This window comes from Diplotaxodon limnothrissa, linkage group LG16 (genome assembly GCF_057381915.1).
Source record: "Diplotaxodon limnothrissa isolate DT_005_m linkage group LG16, D_limnothrissa_male_GT1.1, whole genome shotgun sequence".
NCBI classification, from domain to species: Eukaryota; Metazoa; Chordata; class Actinopteri; order Cichliformes; family Cichlidae; genus Diplotaxodon; species Diplotaxodon limnothrissa.
Window position 1 is genome coordinate 1,314,129 of NC_140611.1, and position 18,502 is coordinate 1,332,630.

The following is an 18,502-nucleotide window of genomic DNA, read 5'->3' on the forward strand; positions in this document are numbered from 1 at the left end:
TCGCCGAGTGGGGAAAACGGTTAGACACATGAACAGGTTGGTGGTGTACCTGGGGCTTCTGTTTAAGACTATGCTTCCTCCTCACTGTCACCCAGCCGCCCTCTTTCCCCAGCTGCTTGGGGTCTGCCGGGGAACAGGGAGCGAGGCCTACGCTATCTTGGCTGCACCGCTACAGGGGCCTGGCTAGCTACGGGTGAATGAAGGGTGCGAAGCCGAGTCTCCTCCAGAGCTGCAAATATGCTACATTTGTTACAGATATAATTACTGCTAAAGGAGGCCGAGGAGTAACTAAACATCTGACACAATGAGCAAAAAACTGCAGGACGGACAGGTGAAGAGGCCATGGTGCTAGTGAGTTGGCTATGAGTTAAGCTAAGCTAGCGAAACAGTAAAGACTCAGTGAGTGAATACTTTGGCTATAAATTAGGGAGTGAGTACACAGAAAGTGTGCTTCGGATGAAGCACGTGAAGATTATACTATGGAAAAAATGTATCTTACGGTTTTTAATTAAATTGCCAAGCAGATAAGCTACTCAGAAACACCACTGTGTTTGAGCAGGAACAGGAAGTGATACTCTACCACAGAGCGAGTTAACACCAAGTGACAGTGCCACCCAAAGGAGCCAAGCAAGCCACCCTGTCCCTCTACTCACTTTTGAATACAGTGATTAATAATCACACCATAGTCACACCAATAACTACGGATTAAATACCAAAGCCCAATATTTATGTACTGAAACCAACTACTCCCACTTGGCAGCGTAAGTAAACATGTGTGTTTAATTTTTCCACTGATTAATTTTTTAGTACTGACTGTGGTTTTTTTTGTTGTTTTTTTTACTGAGTTTGTTGCAAATATTCAGCTTAAAAACACTGTCTGAATAATTGTTAATGAGGTATGTTCACAAAGAAACAGCTCATATGTCAGCAGAACTGTAGAACTGAAAAATGTAAAAGTAGAACTTCAGATCCCGAGTGTGTGAGGACAGAGATGGATCAGCTTTATTTCAGATGCCTTGATGCATGCTCAATCATCCAGGAAAGTAAATCTCCAAAAGTTGATTCTGTTCATCTGGATGCAGCGTTTTCAACGGGAGAAACGTTTTGTCACTCGTCCAAGTGACGTCTTCAGTCTCAGCTGACTACAGGTTTCCCCAAACTTATAAACAGTACATTTGCACAATGACTGAAACCAGCCCACTGAATGAACAATGGGCTGGGAGGTCAGTTTCTTCATCATAATTATTCAAATTCTCATGACCACTGAGGGAACAATCAGCCCACTCCCGCACCTGGAAATGTACGAAGGTCTAAATATTTATCCAAAGGGCTCACTGAAGATCAGCTGATTTCTACGGGGCAAAAAGTACTTAAACTATTTCAGTTACCCACTATGACCATTGCTGCAGTGCAGGATGAACAGCACTGATGGGGCTCTGATATATTCATGTAATATATTATGACAGAAAGTGCTACAGACTGCTTTCAAAGTTTCATCCTCTGTTAAGTCTAATTGTTGAATGTTGCCATTGTGTTTCTTAAATTTGTACAGTCTTAGTTTAAGCAGCAGGATCAAAGCCATTCCTTTGATCCTGACCACCTCTCCAGCCACTCTGTGCTGGGGGAGGTTTTATTGTAGATACATCCTATCTGAAAGATCTGTTTCTTTCGATGTAAGCTTCCTGGGTTTATGACCCTTTGGTCAGCAGGAGGTCAAACACACACACACACACACACACACACACACACACACACACACACACTTACAGAAGTTCACACATATACATTTACATACAGTGCCTTGTCTTTGTAACCAAAGGGGGGTTGCAAGGGGAGGTGCTTTGTAAACTATTGTTTGAAGTTTGTCAATAAAAGGCAGCGAGAGGAGGCCATCATTGGGGTCTTTGTCGTGCTGGACACAGATGAGAGGCCTCCCTTGCGCAAGTAATGGATCGATCGACTGTCTTGTTTTCTTCATGATGAATAAGTCTCTAGAATTAGCGGGGTTTGTGGAAACACAGACCCAACATCCTCCACAGCATGTGTCCTGATCAGCAGGCTCCTCTTTGGCTCAGTGTTAAAGTAATTATCTGATTATTCCTGTGAAGCAGTGCCAGAAGCTGCATTGCATTTCCACAGTTGATTGAGATTAAGCCAGACTGAACGTGCAAGCATAGCAGATTGGGCTGCAGTTCTGCTGGACCATGACCAGGAAGAGATGCAGCTCCAACAGACATCTCCAGTACAGGACTAGAGCTTTCCCAGGCACTGAGCAGGAAACAGCACTGAGGTAAGACACGCTACACTGACTATAATGCATGAACATACCTGAACTCTTATACTTAATTACATATTAGGGGAAAAGTTCTTCTCCATTATTTATTGGGTTTTATGAACAGGACAAGAACATTAATAAATTCCATTTATTAAATTAGAGTTTACAGTGGAGGGACTACGGTCCTGCATTGGAGGTCTTTCAGATTATTTAACTTCAAGTTTGTAATATGTGTTTGGCATTGCAGCCGAGTCCAGGCTAAGAAAACTTAAGTTCCACTGTGAGCTGGAAGAGTCACAACTGCGAAGGGTGAATTATTTTAAGCGTGACGCGAACAAGTTCTAAATCTTCCTCTCGTGCACACTGTTAAATCTCCCAATTCTTTTGATCGTTGGGCTGAAGGAAGGACAATACTCGGTGTATAAATGCTCAATCAACAATCTTTTATTCCATACAATTCAACACTTTATGAGCATAAACCATCCGGATGGGAGATGAGCGCGGGAGGGTGTCCGCCTGATCTCAAAGCGTCTGAGCGTTCCTCACATTCTTATAGCTTCAGCCCCTCCTCCACCTAGTCACAAAGCCTAAACATCCACATTCTTTCTCTCTCAGTAAGTCCAAGTTATGACCTCGGCTTCCTGTGCAGTCTGTCCTGTTCTTTTCTAGTCAGACAAATAAGGTGATGACTCTCTGAAAACAGTATTTCTTATAACTCAGCAGTATAATGCATCATAAACAATATCATTCATTCACAATAAATCAGCAGTCTAGTGTAATACAACTCAGTTTAATAAGTGTAATAGTTTCACCTTCTTCTAAGTCAGGAGAATAATGCAAACTAAAACTACATAATGATTTCACAATCTTTAATTAGGGGTCTAACGTGGCATAAGATAATATAATAATCTCACAACACATACACATCCACACACATGTGCACCTGTCTAAAGACAGATCTGACTTAAACTACAGTCATTTGATTAAATGTTTTGATCTGAAGTATAATAAATGAGGCTTCTGCTCTTTAAACTGTTGTCTCATATTAGCTCAACTTAAACAAATTATATTCCTGCCATCTGTCCTAAAATATCTGATCTCAGGGCCCACACACATCCGTTGCCTGACGTTGGTGTGGATCTCCAAGCAGCTTTGCAACCCATTGAAACCCTTCTTTCATGCTGTGTCTGAATTATTAATTACATATCTGTCATCACTGATGGTTTCATGGATCTTTCTGCTAGTCTCCTCATCAGATTTTCCACCTGATAGAAAAAGATGGTGGGTGTTGGTTCGGAAGGAGAGACATGAAGCCATATTTAAATGACCACAGAGGGAAGCAGTACTTTCCTTAGTGGTCATGATTTGTGGTTGCAGGAAGTGTTGAGATGCTGACTCAGCTGATCCTAGGATGGACTGCGTTGCTAAGCAGCCTCCCGTCGGCTGCTTCCTCTATTACAACAAGTGAGTCAAACACTGGATAACAGTTAAGTCCATAAACACTAACACTTTCTTGCCTCCTAAGGTAAAGCACCCACCTCAGTGAGTTTCAGATTAAACCATTAAGATGTGATTGATACTTCAAATGGCAAGGGCCCTTCGTGGTCACACGACAAGTAGCGGATATTAGGTGGTGTGGTCGAACAAGGGAGGGGCCACACAGATATATCACGTTGACCAAGGAGGTCAACGTGATATATCTGTGCATGGAGGGAGGCTGAAAACACTTCTGTGTTGAGCCTGGTGAAGGAGAGAGCTGAGTTGGGGCCGGAGAAATTAATCAAAAATATTGAAGTAACTGTCTGTTAATGAGCATTTCCCCTACCTGGCAGCTCCATCTTGAACGTCCTTTAATATCCCCTGTGCAACTTTGTACATGTCCAAACCATCTCAGCCTTGCCCCTTTGTTTCCAAACTGCTCAGGCAGAACTGTTGTGATGAACTCATTGTGGTGTGAATAAGGCATGGCGGGACCACAAATTGTAATTTTGAGCCATTTATTTACACCCAAGCTGCCAGCTGCACATCACACCACAAGACCACTCATAACCCTGCTTTTCCGTGATTTAATGCTGCGGCCGTGACCTGCATCTCCAAACGATACATCATAGCAGGTCTCACTAACATCTTGGACACCTCCCCTTTCACTCTTGCTGCTATTGTTCTGTCACAAATCGCCCCTGACACTCATCTCCACCCACTCCACCCTACCTGCTCTTTCTTCTTGAACACTCTTGTGCACTATTGCCTTAGATGGCTGACTTCAGGTATGTAAACTCATCTATCCTTATTACCTCTCTTCCTTCCATGTTCACCTTTCCACCTGTCTCCCTCTCATTCACACTAGAGATGGCACGATACCACTTTTTTATGTCCGATACCGATATCATAAATTTAGATATCTGCTGATACCAATATGAATCCGATATAGTGTATTTTTTAATTGTTTATCTGCTGGTTTCCTCTTTCTGGTGTAAAGTGAGCCAAAAACAAACAAGAGAGACGGAGTCGCGACAGAAGAGCCGATCAGATGATCATTGATCAGTTTTATGAATGAAGTAGCAGCAGGAGAGGGAGAGAGAGAGAGAGGGAGAGAGAGAGAGAGAGAGAGGCAGTTGCTCCATATATCGGTTGTTAAGCTTAACGCTGGAATGCTTTTCTGGCAGATCAAGGACCTCAGTCGCCTCAAAAAATAGAGACGACTCTGGCCCTTCCTGTAAAGTGCTGTGGTGTTTTTAGCCCAGTCCAGTTTATTGTCAATGTGTACTCCAAGGTATTTATAGTCCTCCACAATGTCCACACTGACCCCCTGGATTGAAACAGGGGTCAAGTGTTTCCTGGTCTTCCTGAAGTCCACGATCAGTTCCTTGGTCTTTGCCACGTTGAGCTGCAGATGATTCTGCTCACACCACGTGACAAAGGAGTCGACCACAGCCCGGTACTCTGTCTCATCATCCCTGCTGATGCATCCAACCACCGCAGAGTCATCAGAAAACTTCTGAAGATGGCAGGTCTCTGTGCAGTGGCTGAAGTCTGTGGTGTAGAGGGTGAAGAGGAAGGGGGAGAGGACAGTCCCCTGTGGTGCCCCTGTGTTGCTGATCACCTTGTGTGGGAGACACACACACTGTGGGAGACGTACATATTGTGGTCTTCCTGTCAGGTAATCAACAATCCAGGACACCAGAGAAGCATCCACCTGCATCGCTGCTAACTTATCACCCAGGAGGGTCGGCCTGATGGTGTTGAAAGCACTAGAAAAGTCAAAAAACATGACCCTCACAGTGCTCGCCGGCTGGTCCAGATGGGTGTAGACACGATTGAGCAGGTAGATGATGGCGTCCTCAGTTCCGAGACGAGGCTGATAAGCGAACTGAAGGGGATCCAGATGTGGTCTTACTATGGGTCGCAGCTGGTCCAGGATGAGCCTTTCCAGGGTCTTCATGATGTGGGAGGTCAGTGCCACGGGCCTGTAATCCTGGGGGCCACTGGGACGAGGCGTCTTTGGTACAGGGACGAGGCATGATGTCTTCCACATCACCGGGACCCTCTGCAGACTCAGACTCAGCATAAACAGTTTATGAAAGACTCCACACAGCTGGGGGGCACAGGTCTTGAGGACGAGGGGACTCACTCCGTCTGGTCCAGCAGACTTGCCTGAGTGAAGTCTCCTCATTTGCATCTCAACCTGGTATTGAGTGAAGGTGATGGGTGGGGGAGGGGTGTCAGGACTCTCACAGGAGGCAACATGTGAAGAGAGAGGCTGGCACAGTGGTGTGGCTCTGGATTCCAGGCTGACTGCAGGTGAGGTTGTGGGGGTGGGAGCAGACACTGTGGTGTCGAATCTATTGAAAAACAGATTCAACTCGTCGGCTCTATTCTCACCTCCCTCAGCTCCCCTGCTGTTGGTTGGCCTGAATCCAGTGATGGTCTTCATGCCCCTCCACACCTCTCTCATGCTGTTCTGCTGGAGTTTCCACTCCAGCTTCCTCCTGTAATTGTCCTTAGCCTCTCTGATCTTGTCCTTTAGTAACACCTGGACCTTCCTCACCTCCTCTTTGTTGCCCCCTCTGAAAGCCCTCTTCTTGTTGTTGAGGAGGGCTTTGATGTCCTTAGTCACCCACGGCTTGTTATTTGGGTAACAATGAACAGTCTGAGCTGGAACAATGGAGTCGGTGCAGAAAGTTATGTAGTCTGTGATACACTCAGTAAGCCCATTGATGTCCTCGGCGTGAGGCTCACAGAGTGTCTCCCAGTTGGTCACCTCAAAGTAGCCCTGTAGTTCCGCTATTGCCTCCTCTGACCACCTCCTAAAATTTTCTCTCCCCTGGTGGGACAGTCCACATATTGTTTGAATGTTGGTAGTGTATTGTCCAGTGATACATGGTTGAAGTCACCCGAGATCACAATAAAGGCACTCGGGTGCTGAGTCTGTAGCCGAGCTATGGCAGAGTGGATAGTGTCACATGCAGCTGTGGGGTTAGCAGAGGGAGGAACATAAACAGCCACCAAGATGACGTGAGAGAATTCCCTGGGTAAATAATACGGCCTGAGTCCAACAGCACACAGTTCAATGTCCGGGCAACAAATCTTTTCTTTGATTGTTATGTTGGCAGGGTTACACCACCGGTTGTTAACTAAAACAGCAAGCCCACCTCCTTTCCGCTTACCGCTAGCGATGCTGTCCCTGTCCGCCCGAACAGTGTGGAAGCCTTCCACGGAAGCATTCTCATCGGGAATGTCCTGGTGCATCCATGATTCGGTGAAACACATCAGGCTACACTCTCGGTATTCCCTCTGACTCCGTACCAGTGCTGAGAGCTCGTCGATTTTATTTGCCAACGATCGCACATTTCCCATCACGATAGACACGATTTATAGCTCCTCCTCGCTTCGAGCCTCCGCTGTCTCACCGTCTCCTTCTTTCTTCTCTTCTGTCCTTGACCTCTGCATCCCCGATGTGTTTTCCTCCAAATATCAGCTGGTACTTCTGCGGGCCTGGCCAGCGAGCCGGCCGGCATCAGGGCGATCAGCTCATCTCTGGAGTAAACAGTCCGTCCTCTCTTGGCTCTCTCTCTCTATTATCTGCGTTCTTGAGAGCCACAAAGAGTCAGTGAGACTCTTTCTGACCTTCTCCATTCTTCTCCATCAACACTCTCAAAGCAAACATCACATAGAGCTCTTTCTTGATAGGGAGCCACACTGCTGCTCACTGATTGTCACCTCTCTTCTCAGCCTAGCTTCCACAACACTTTACTTTATCTTCATAGTATGTGTCATTAACTTTAACCTGTGTAGTTACTAGAGCTCTGCATATCACCCTTGCTCTTGAACATCAGTTCCAGTGCCTTGATGCATGCTCAGTCATCCAGGTAAGTAAACCCCAAAAGTTGATTCTGTTCATCTGGATGCAGCATTTCCAGTGGGACAAATGTTTCGTCACTCATCCAAGTGACTTCTTCAGTCTCAGCTGACTGACATTACATTTTAATAATCAACGAATTGACCTCCCAGCCCGTTGTTCATTCAGTACTGCTGGTTTCAGTCATTATGCAAATGTACTGCTTATAAGATTGGGGAAACCAGCAGTCAGCTGAGACTGAAGACGTCTCTTGGATGAGTGCCGTGTTTCTCTCACTGAAAACGTCCAGATGAAAAGAATCAACGTTTTGGGATGGGTACCAGTACATTTCTTTTCCATTCCTCGGGCATGAGGACTGTGGTGAACAGTCTGGTTAAACAGCCTAAAAGGTCTGCTGCCCTCTCTCCTAGAAATCTGCCAGCCACCTTTCCACTCTTCATTCTCTTCACAGCGGCCCACACGTGTGCAGGGCATTAGCAAGGAGGAAGTGTGGGCCGCTATGAAGAGAATAAAGAGTGGAAAGGTGGTTGGTGACTGCACATGCAGCAGCATGACTGCTGTGCAGACAAGTCAGACAGTGAAATATACAAATCAAGAATCAATGCCCCACAATATTTAATGTCTGAGCCACAGAGCCTTGATCATAGGACCACTCTGGATAACATGATGTCATGGATGGTACGTAAAATCAAAACACAAGATGTGATTTGTTTTAGAAAGTGTTTTTTACTTCACATACTGCCTAAAACCGTCACTATGTCATGATTATAGATCTGATTGATCTCAGTGCCCTCCTTTCCCAGAATGCACAGGGAACACAGTAATTAACATGATTTTTGTACTCTCTGCCTGTGCAGGATTCCCATCCAGCAGAGGCAGCAGGTGGTCAGTTTCAAAATGTGAAGTCTTCATCACTCCTCCTCTTCCACCACCTATGTTTCCTCCAATCAAATGGAAAGCAGAGCTAATGGTGATGATCTCCCTCCTCTCTGTTACCCACAAATTAGCTTTGTTTTAAAATTATTCCTTCAAGACTTTCTTCAGGAATAAATGTTTCAAACCCTTTAGCCTTTAGCCCAACCTGTAGCACCCACATTGATTCATTCAAAGAAAGAAAAGGTGTGAGAATTGAAGCATGATGTAAAAGAACTCGTTTTTTGTAATTTCTCTGTAACTCTCCAGGTTGACATAACAGAACACATCACAGGACCTAAAGGAGAAAAAGTATGCAGGACCATCTTTTTACATATTTAACCCCGCCATATGTACTGTTACGGTAATGGTACTGTTACTGTTGCAGGGCTGTAGGGGAGCCAGAGGATCGAAGGTACAGTGTAAGACAGTTATCCCATCTTTTCAGGCTCATAAATACTGCATGTAAGATGTCATGAAAGCAAAAGCTAACTGGTGAGTGTATTTCAGGGTCAGCTTGGTGTGTTAGGTCCAGAGGGAGAAGGTGGAATGCAAGGAGCCATGGGACAGCCAGGTCAAAAGGTTATACAAAGTCCGTCCATACAGACATACACCACAACACTGACTGCATGGTCACTACATGGTCAAGGAAAGACTTGCTCTGATCAAATAAAAACAGAAATTACTATTTAATTTAAGAGCTAAAAAGAACTAAAATGAGGAGAAAAGAAGAAGTTCTGGTTTCTTCTTGTTAAAAGGGAGTTTTTCCTTCCCACTGTTGCCAAAGCGCTTGCTCACAGGGGGTCATATGATTGTTGGGTTTTCTCTGTATGTATTATTGTAGGGTCAATATAAAACGCCTTGAGGTAACTGTAGTTGTGATTTGGCGCTGTAACGAAAACTGAACTAAAATGTCAGGAGTGTAAAAGTAATGGATAAAGAGACCTAACATGTAAAATAGAGAATTGCAGAGAATTGAAACAGTGGTGAAAAAATGAAAAAGAAACTCTTTGTGTAACACAAAGTTCATGTTTTCAGTAATGCGACTGTGTGACTAAGAACTCTGAGGTGTGCATTTATGCAATAATAAAGTCATATCCTGTATTTGTAAAGCTATGACTAATAAACGGGTAAACAGCCTGTATTTGTATAGTGCTTTACTAGTCCCTAAGGACCCCAAAGCGCTTTACACATTCAGTCATCCACCCATTCACACACACATTCACACACTGGTGATGGCAGCTACATTGTAGCCACAGCCACCCTGGGGCGCACTGACAGAGGCGAGGCTGCTACTTACATATTTACATTAAGGACAATGGTTACTATAAGCAGAGTACTGTACAGTTATTAAATTAAATAAAAATAACTACAGATAAGAGGCAAAGCAGGTTGTAGTGTGAATCGGTTGATTAAATTATTGCAGTTACAGCGCAGATGGACTGACAATGACAATTGCCCCAATACAATTCCCACTGCACCCTGCACGTGACACTGAGGCACGTCAGGGTTTTTTTCTTTGGCCCGACGTCCCTGCTGAAAATAAAAAGCTTCATTTACAGACATACAGGGTGGGGCATTTGTTCTTGGTTTGCTGTTGGCTGCCAGGGTTGATTTTGTTATTAATCATGGTTGTAATGCTTGTGCTACCTGTTATTTCTTGTGCACACCAAGGTCTTTCAATAAGTATAAAAGACTCATCTTATACAGTTTAGGTCATTGTGACACAAGACCCAAACACACACGGGTTATGCTTAGTGTCTTTTATTTTGGAAATAACCTTTGGCACCTGCCTCGGACGCAGCCACTCCCTCCCAGCATCATCTGCTCCATCTCACTGTGGGCACACAAGACATCTCCCTCATTAACACTGTCCCGTACACCTGTTGCCTCTCCTCCTCCGTGCCGCCCAGAGTTCACTATGTCACCCCTCCTCTGCAGCAGGCCAGCAAACCACGCCCCCGCCACAGTCATCCTTTAAAAAGGGGCAAAGTTTCATGTTTTTACAGGAAACACCGAGCATAGAAAACATATCACTAACTTGATTTCTCAGGTGTATCAGTCGCCTTTCCATCCAAAGCCAGATAGGTTTTAAGAATATTAGATGTGATAGACATCATCAGTGTTCCATTTATTGAAATAATGTATAAATCTAAATGTTTACACAGTGAAAATATGAGCTGATATGAGTCAATGTTTCCACAGGGAGAGAAGGGAGACAGAGGCTGGAGGGGCCTGTATGGAGATATAGGAACTCCTGGGATGATGAAGGTACATTAAAGGCTGGATATATTATTTATATGACTAACCAGCCAGTAGCCATAGTATATACTACCTGATTTAGGACACATCTCATAAACTACATTAAAGACTGTGCTGAATAGATGAGTTCGTCCTGCCCACATGCAGACATATATGTTATTCACACTCATCCCGACTCCTGTCTGGAAACCAAACAGCAGTTTCCCATTTGTATTTTGTTTTAATGCTACTGATACTAAGCTCCTTTGTGTGTTTATGTAGGGCAATAAGGGGCAAAGCGGATTCAGTGTAAGTGTTTTTTCTTTTTTTACTGTTATACATTTATACATATGTTCCGATGACACTTGCTATTTTTATTGTTCAGGGTGATAAAGGTGTCAAAGGAAAAACAGGCCTGGAGGGAGTGAAGGTGAAGAAATCAAAAGAAGAAAAAACATTGCTCCTGTTAGACATTATGTGACTGCATTGGCTGATGAATCTGTGCGTCTCTGCAGGGGGAGCGTGGCATCCCTGGAAACCCAGGACAGAAGGTGAAGAACTGGCTGAGACACATTCGGTGAAAATCTCTGGCTGTGCAGTATGTTAAGGCCATTCTGTTGTGCTGGTGCAGGGAGACCCAGGCCAATGGGGCGCTGCAGGGAAAAGGGGGGAGGAGGGATCCAGAGGAAAGCCTGGGGACAGGGGGAGCACGGTAGGCACGAAGAATGAAACACAGAGTGTGTGCATGGTGGGAAACCCTGCAAGGGGTTGGCAGTGCTAGAGTCGGAAGAATGACACACAAGTGTGTGTGTGTGTGTGTGTGTGTGTGTGTGCGTGCGTGCGTGCGTGCGTGTGTGTGTGTGTGTGTGTGCGTGTGTGTGTGTGTGTGTGTGTGTGTGTGTGCGCGTGTGTGTGTGTGTGTGTGTGCGCGTGTGTGTGTGCGCGTGTGTGTGTGATATTGTTCCCGTTGCATTCATGCCTTTTTGTTTAAAGAGCTGCCTGTTGAAACAAAAGCTAGCTGTGAGGTAGGCGTTTACTAAACGTCTACTAACCGTGAAGTTTTGTACCGACTTCATCCTTTGACACACACACATATCTGAAAAACTGCTTAGTAGATTCATATATTTAAAAAGGCACCTATTTTCTAAATATCATTTTGTTGATGTGAAACTTCTTACCTCTCACTGTCCACAGACATTTGCTGCTTGGTTACCTTTAATAGGATATAGCTGAATGTAAGAAGTTTGTACCTCAGTTTGTCTGCTGCATGCAAACCAAATGAATGGAGTGATCACTGTGTGCAGGGGCCGAAGGGATCTCGTGGGCCCAAAGGGTTTCAAGGTCATCTTGGTCATGCAGGGCGTCATGGTCAGACTGGAGAACCTGGACTTCCTGGACAAGGTTTGTGACAACACGTGTATCAGTTTTGATCTACTTTAAAGTGCATGTAAATATATAGTCATGATATTGGTACAGAAGATGAAGATTTATAAAGTTGTATTTAAATTTCATTTCACCAGAGAAGTCTGATTGAGGTTAGGAACTGCTTTTTAGACAGTGACGGCATCAGGGAGGCATGAAACTGTGCTGAAGAAACTATGTTCTGTAATGTAATGATTTATGTTACAGAGAATACTCCCATCTACATCTCTACACGGTATAAAAATGTATATAATTACTTTTTGTTTCTTTGATCACGCCTTATTGTGTGACATTGTTTTTTCCAGATGTTTGCACAACCACTAAAGCCACAAGAACCATTTTAATGCTGCAGGTTTATATAACCTGTAATAATCCTTTCATGCAGCGTAATAATCGGTATAAAACCACACTTTAGTTCACACTTCATTTCATCACTGTTTACATGTTTAAACAAAAACTTCCTGGAGCGTCTGCAGTTTATCCAAAACACTGCAGCAAGGCGAACCATCGAAGTATTCACACACCCTGACACCGCTGCTGATACAGCTGCACTGGCTCCCCATCGAGTCCATTTCAAGATTCTGGTTCTGACCTTCAGAGCTCTTCATGGACAAGCACCAGCTTACATCATTAAAGGTCTGCAGCCCTGTGTCCCCAGCAGCTCCCTGAGGTCATGTGATCAGGGCCTACTTGTTATTCAGTGTACAAGGCTGAGAACTGAGGGAGACAGAGCTTTAGCCCCTGTGGCTCCCAGACTGTGGAACTCTCTCCCACTGAGCGTAAGATGTGTGGACTCGGTAGTTTCTTTTTAGAGCTGCATTTTGTCTGTTTCTGTTTTATACTTTGTCATCCTTGTGTCAAGCACTTTTTGATCTTTTATCTAGAAAGGTGCTATATAAATAAAGTTTTACTTAGTTACACATTATTTAATAGGGCAATGTCGTTCAGGCCAACGACGCAATCATGGAGCAGTCATACATACCCAGAAAGGATAAAGCTGTGACATGATGGCCTTGTTGAAACCACTTAAAATATAAACTTGTTGGCAGAAAGCTGATTATGCCTTGTGTTTTCTTAGTGTATATCCTACCAGGCATGGAGGGAGAAACAGGAAACCCAGGTCCTCCAGCCACATGCAACTGTTCACAGGTTCAGAGCCCACAACGATTGGTGGACAGCGTGCACACGGTCAGTGTCACACTCTGGTTAAACTGTATTACTCTGCTGGGGAGTAATCTTTACACCATCTCATCCCAGTGCATTTTTTAAAGCAAGACTTTTGTTTTATTGGATCTGAAAGAGTGTGGAGCAGCACACCCACAGCAACACAGACAAATGGACCAGAATTCACACATGCTAGCTTACCATGGACCTTCTATGAAATGTGATTCTAGCTATGATGACCCAGCAGCTCTGGATTCCTCATTTTGAAACCACTGCCACCAGTAAGCTTTAAACAAGTCACAGAATAGTTCTGCATGCCATGAGGTTCATGTGCTTGTTCAGTTACATGTTCAGTTAGGCTGTAATCGAATTTCTAATTTGTAAACAAAGCAATTCTTGCATGACTGCTCGTGTTGTGACAGCTGTCAATCAAAGCGGCAGTAATCCTTGGTCCAAACACAGGAGCTATAAATGTTTTCACCCCACGTGCAGTTGTCATGACGAGGAAAACAGCTGGAGACCTGGACTTTGTACCGTTGTGGAAACAAATCCTTTTGACCTCAGCAGGCTCATGTGTCACTCTGCAGGTGTTTGTTGCGGATGGAGAGAAAGCGATGAGAAGGCTGCGCGTGGAGAATGTGATGGTGCTTCGCACGGACAAAAAGGCTCTGTACATCTACACTGAGTCTCAGTGGATCAACGTATTGGTAACACACAGCAACAATTGAATGGAAACACAAGATCCAACACACAATACACAACTGTCTGATGTTTAATGAAGAGTCTCTGTGTTGCTCTCTGTCCACACAAACACACGATTTGAGTGTTTCTTCTTCCACATACTGAAGCTTTAAATTATTATTGATTATGATAATGATTATTCTTTTTTTTTTATTTTGGCAACAAGCACAAATCGGTGTAGCCCATATATCAACAGCTACGCAGCTCGAAGTGGGGGGCAGGCTTTATTAACAGTCACAGTGTCGTCTTTTCTGTGTGTTTTCCCTGCATGGAGCAGCAGGATCCCCGACACTGACGGCATACTGAAGCTGAACCAGACCTCCAGCCTCAGCTGTCCATTAGCAGCGTCTGACCAGCTCCTCTAACATTTACAAGCATTCCCTTGGATTTGTGTGACCACTCTAATATGACCTATAAATATCCTTTTGTGAAAACTCGAGCTGAAAGGTTTTTTCCACCAAGTTGGTGTTGTGGCCTGATGAGTGAGGGAAGGATCATCAGCGTTGTCTAATTGTCCATCACAGACTGTTGGTCACTGAACATCCTCGGGATCACCCCTGCAGCAGTTCTAACTTTAGTAATCACCATCATTTACAAAGTTTACATGTTATATTTGATAAGATCTGACAACTGAAAGCATAACGTCATCAGGACTGTGCTGTGTGACTCTCCTGAGGTCACAGAGTAAGGAGGCTCATTTCCTCACAGACACAAACAGAAGTCACTTAAAATAATGTTCCTGTATCGTTTACCTTTCCAGACCTGGAAGCTATGCCTGTCTTTTGTCTCAACTGATGATTTATGCATGCATCATTTAAAAGCACTTAAACAAGTCTTCATCATAACACACCAAAAGGAAAGTGTTTCTTTCTTGTGATGCTGCAGTGATCCACCTCCTACAAAGAGCTCAATAAAAACAAATACTTTGTCTTACCTTGTTGTGAACATGCTTGTTTGTTTGCTGCGATTAACAACCTGCTCTGCCACCTGATCTGCAGCCACACCTACAGTGGGGCAAAAAAGTATTTAGTCAGCCACCGATTGTGCAAGTTCCCCCACCTAAAATGATGACAGAGGTCAGTAATTTGCACCAGAGGTACACTTCAACTGTGAGAGACAGAATGTGAAAAAAAATCCATGAATCCACATGGTAGGATTTGTAAAGAATTTATTGGTAAATCAGGGTGGAAAATAAGTATTTGGTCACCTCAAACATGGAAAATCTCTGGCTCTCACAGACCTGTAACGTCTTCTGTAAGAAGCTTTTCTGTCCCCCACTCGTTACCTGTATGAATGGCACCTGTTTGAACTCATCATCTGTATAAAAGACACCTGTCCACAGCCTCAAACAGTCAGACTCCAAACTCCGCCATGGCCAAGACCAAAGAGCTTTCGAAGGACACCAGGAAAAGTATTGTAGACCTGCACCAGACTGGGAAGAGTGAATCTACTATAGGCAAGCAGCTTGGTGTGAAAAAATCAACTGTGGGAGCAATCATCAGAAAATGGAAGACATACAAGACCACTGATAATCTCCCTCGATCTGGGGCTCCACGCAAGATCTCATCCCGTGGGGTCAAAATGATCATGAGAACGGTGAGCAAAGATCCCAGAACCACACGGGGGGACCTGGTGAATGACCTGCAGAGAGCTGGGACCAAAGTAACAAAGGTCACCATCAGTAACACACTACAACGGCAGGGAATCAAATCCCGCAGTGCCAGACGTGTTCCTCTGCTGAAGCCAGTGCATGTCCAGGCCCGTCTGAAGTTTGCCAGAGAGCACATGGATGATACAGCAGAGGATTGGGAGAATGTCATGTGGTCAGATGAAACCAAAGTAGAACTTTTTGGTATAAACTCAACTCGTCGTGTTTGGAGGAAGAAGAATACGGAGTTGCATCCCAAGAACACCATACCTACTGTGAAGCATGGGGGTGGAAACATCATGCTATGGGGCTGTTTTTCTGCCAAGGGGACAGGACGACTGATCCGTGTTAAGGACAGAATGAATGGGGCCATGTATCGTGAGATTTTGAGCCAAAACCTCCTTCCATCAGTGAGAACTTTGAAGATGAAACGCGGCTGGGTCTTCCAACATGACAATGATCCAAAACACACCGCCTGGGCAACAAAGGAGTGGCTCCGTAAGAAGCATTTGAAAGTCCTGGAGTGGCCTAGCCAGTCTCCAGACCTCAACCCCATAGAAAATCTGTGGCGGGAGTTGAAAGTCCGTGTTGCTCGGCGACAGCCCCAAAACATCACTGCTCTCGAGAAGATCTGCATGGAGGAATGGGCCAAAATACCAGCTACTGTGTGTGCAAACCTGGTAAAGACCTATAGTAAACGTTTGACCTCTGTTATTGCCAACAAAGGTTATGTTACAAAGTATTGAGTTGTATTTTTGTTATTGACCAAATACTTATTTTCCACCCTGATTTACGAATAAATTCTTTACAAATCCTACCATGTGGATTCATGGATTTTTTTTTCACATTCTGTCTCTCACAGTTGAAGTGTACCTCTGGTGCAAATTACTGACCTCTGTCATCATTTTAGGTGGGGGAACTTGCACAATCGGTGGCTGACTAAATACTTTTTTGCCCCACTGTACATACATAGCCTTCCAATTTTCAAAACAGTTGTCAAACTTATGATTGTCACATTGAGGTGAGATTTGTAAAACTAACCTGGTTACACTCTCTTAACAAGGAAACGTCTATATAACTGCAAAACATGGAAATAGTTTCTTTTGCTTGCCTGTCTTCAGCTCTCTTTGCTGGCTTCTAATGGACCACATCCCCACAGTGTTTCTGTCAGTAACATGACTGAGCATACACAGTTTCTCAGAGAGAAAGATTGGCAGAGGTTCACCAAGCTGCAAAAAACTGTCTACATCATCAAACACCAGGCGACGGCTGTTCTCAGATGTTAAAGACGGGTGGGTCCTACACTATGCTAAACACGGCTCTCCTCAATGTTTTATGTTGGTGCCATCAAATTCAAAAGGAACTTATGGGCTCAAATTGTGGTCATAAATATTTTGTACTTGTAAATCAGTTTTGTATGTGTAAAAAGATTTGTGTGTGGACTAGTTTCAAGTTACAAGTATGAATTTTGACCCTATTTTTCTTCCTTTCAGCTGATTGGTCAATGTCATGTCAATCACAAATTTAACAATCCAATCAGAGAACAGATGGGTTTTCTGTCAGAGGGGTGCTATTTTGAACTGTAGGTCTTATGGGCGATTGTGGCTCAAGAGTTGGGAGTTCGCCTTGTAATTCGAAGGTTGCCGGTTCGAGCCCCGGCTTGGACAGTCTCGGTCGTTGTGTCCTTGGGCAAGACACTTCACCCGTTGCCTACTGGTGGTGGTCAGAGGGCCCGGTGGCGCCAGTGTCCGGCAGCCTCGCCTCTGTCAGTGCGCCCCAGGGTGGCTGTGGCTACAATGTAGCTGCCATCACCAGTGTGTGAATGTGTGTGTGAATGGGTGGATGACTGGATATGTAAAGTGCTTTGGGGTCCTTAGGGACTAGTAAAGTGCTATATGAATACAGACATATCATGTCTGACAGAGGAAAACTCTACAGAACTAAACCAGATGTAGTACAGATGAACTTTATATAGACAAAGCAAAATGTGCCTTCATTAGTTCAAGGGCTAAATGGATTGTCGTTGTTGTTGTTGGACCAACAGACTATCAAAAACTATATTAATAAACAATTATATTAATATTTCTATTCAGCCCTCTACACTACAAATTATTCCAGTTCAGAAACCAATTCTTTTTTTAGTTCTATCCGGGGAAAAATCCTCAAATTGATACGTACTTTAAAATTCTCAATGAGTCTGAAATCACTTTGGCTGAATTGGATGCTGCTGTTTCCCAAATGGCGAGTGGTAAATCACCAGGTCCCGACAGAATCACAATTGAATTTTACAGACATTGTGACATTAAAGATTACTAGAGGTATTTAATGAATGTATAAATGATCACATGCTTTCTCCAACTATGAAACGAGGAATAATTTCTTTACTTCCTAAACCAAACAAGGACTAGTTTATGCAAGTTAGCTCATGTTTATGCCAACAGATTAAAAACAGGAATAACTCAAATAATAGACGAGACACAGTCAGCCTTTATAAAAGGACGTCATATCCACCATCATACCCGTTTAGTATTAGATATGTTGGATTACAATTATTTAATTCCTCATGATAGCCTTATTTCCTGATTTCTTTAAAGCTTTTGATTCTTTGGAGCATAATTTTTTGTTTAAAGCTCTGGAGTCTGTGGGTTTTGGTCCCAGATTTGTTAGTGTAGTGAAAATGTTGTGCAAAGATATAACAAGTAGTATTGCACTCGATCAAGGGTTTTCTAATAGTTTTAAA

The 18,502-nt window shown here is 43.9% G+C and overlaps 1 protein-coding gene across 1 annotated transcript; it reads left to right on the forward strand.

Annotated features, from left to right (window-relative positions):
• Window positions 1-3,663: 3,663 nt before the first annotated feature.
• On the forward strand, window positions 3,664-14,101 carry LOC146615540 (uncharacterized). The gene is made up of 13 exons (XM_085375230.1): window positions 3,664-3,739; window positions 8,492-8,604; window positions 8,817-8,858; window positions 8,935-8,961; window positions 9,057-9,128; window positions 10,752-10,817; window positions 11,070-11,096; window positions 11,173-11,217; window positions 11,303-11,338; window positions 11,419-11,499; window positions 12,092-12,188; window positions 13,288-13,397; window positions 13,961-14,101. The coding sequence occupies exons 1-13, from the start codon at window positions 3,664-3,666 to the stop codon at window positions 14,099-14,101; spliced, it is 933 nt and encodes a 310-aa protein (XP_085231356.1).
• The last annotated feature ends 4,401 nt before the right edge of the window (window positions 14,102-18,502 follow it).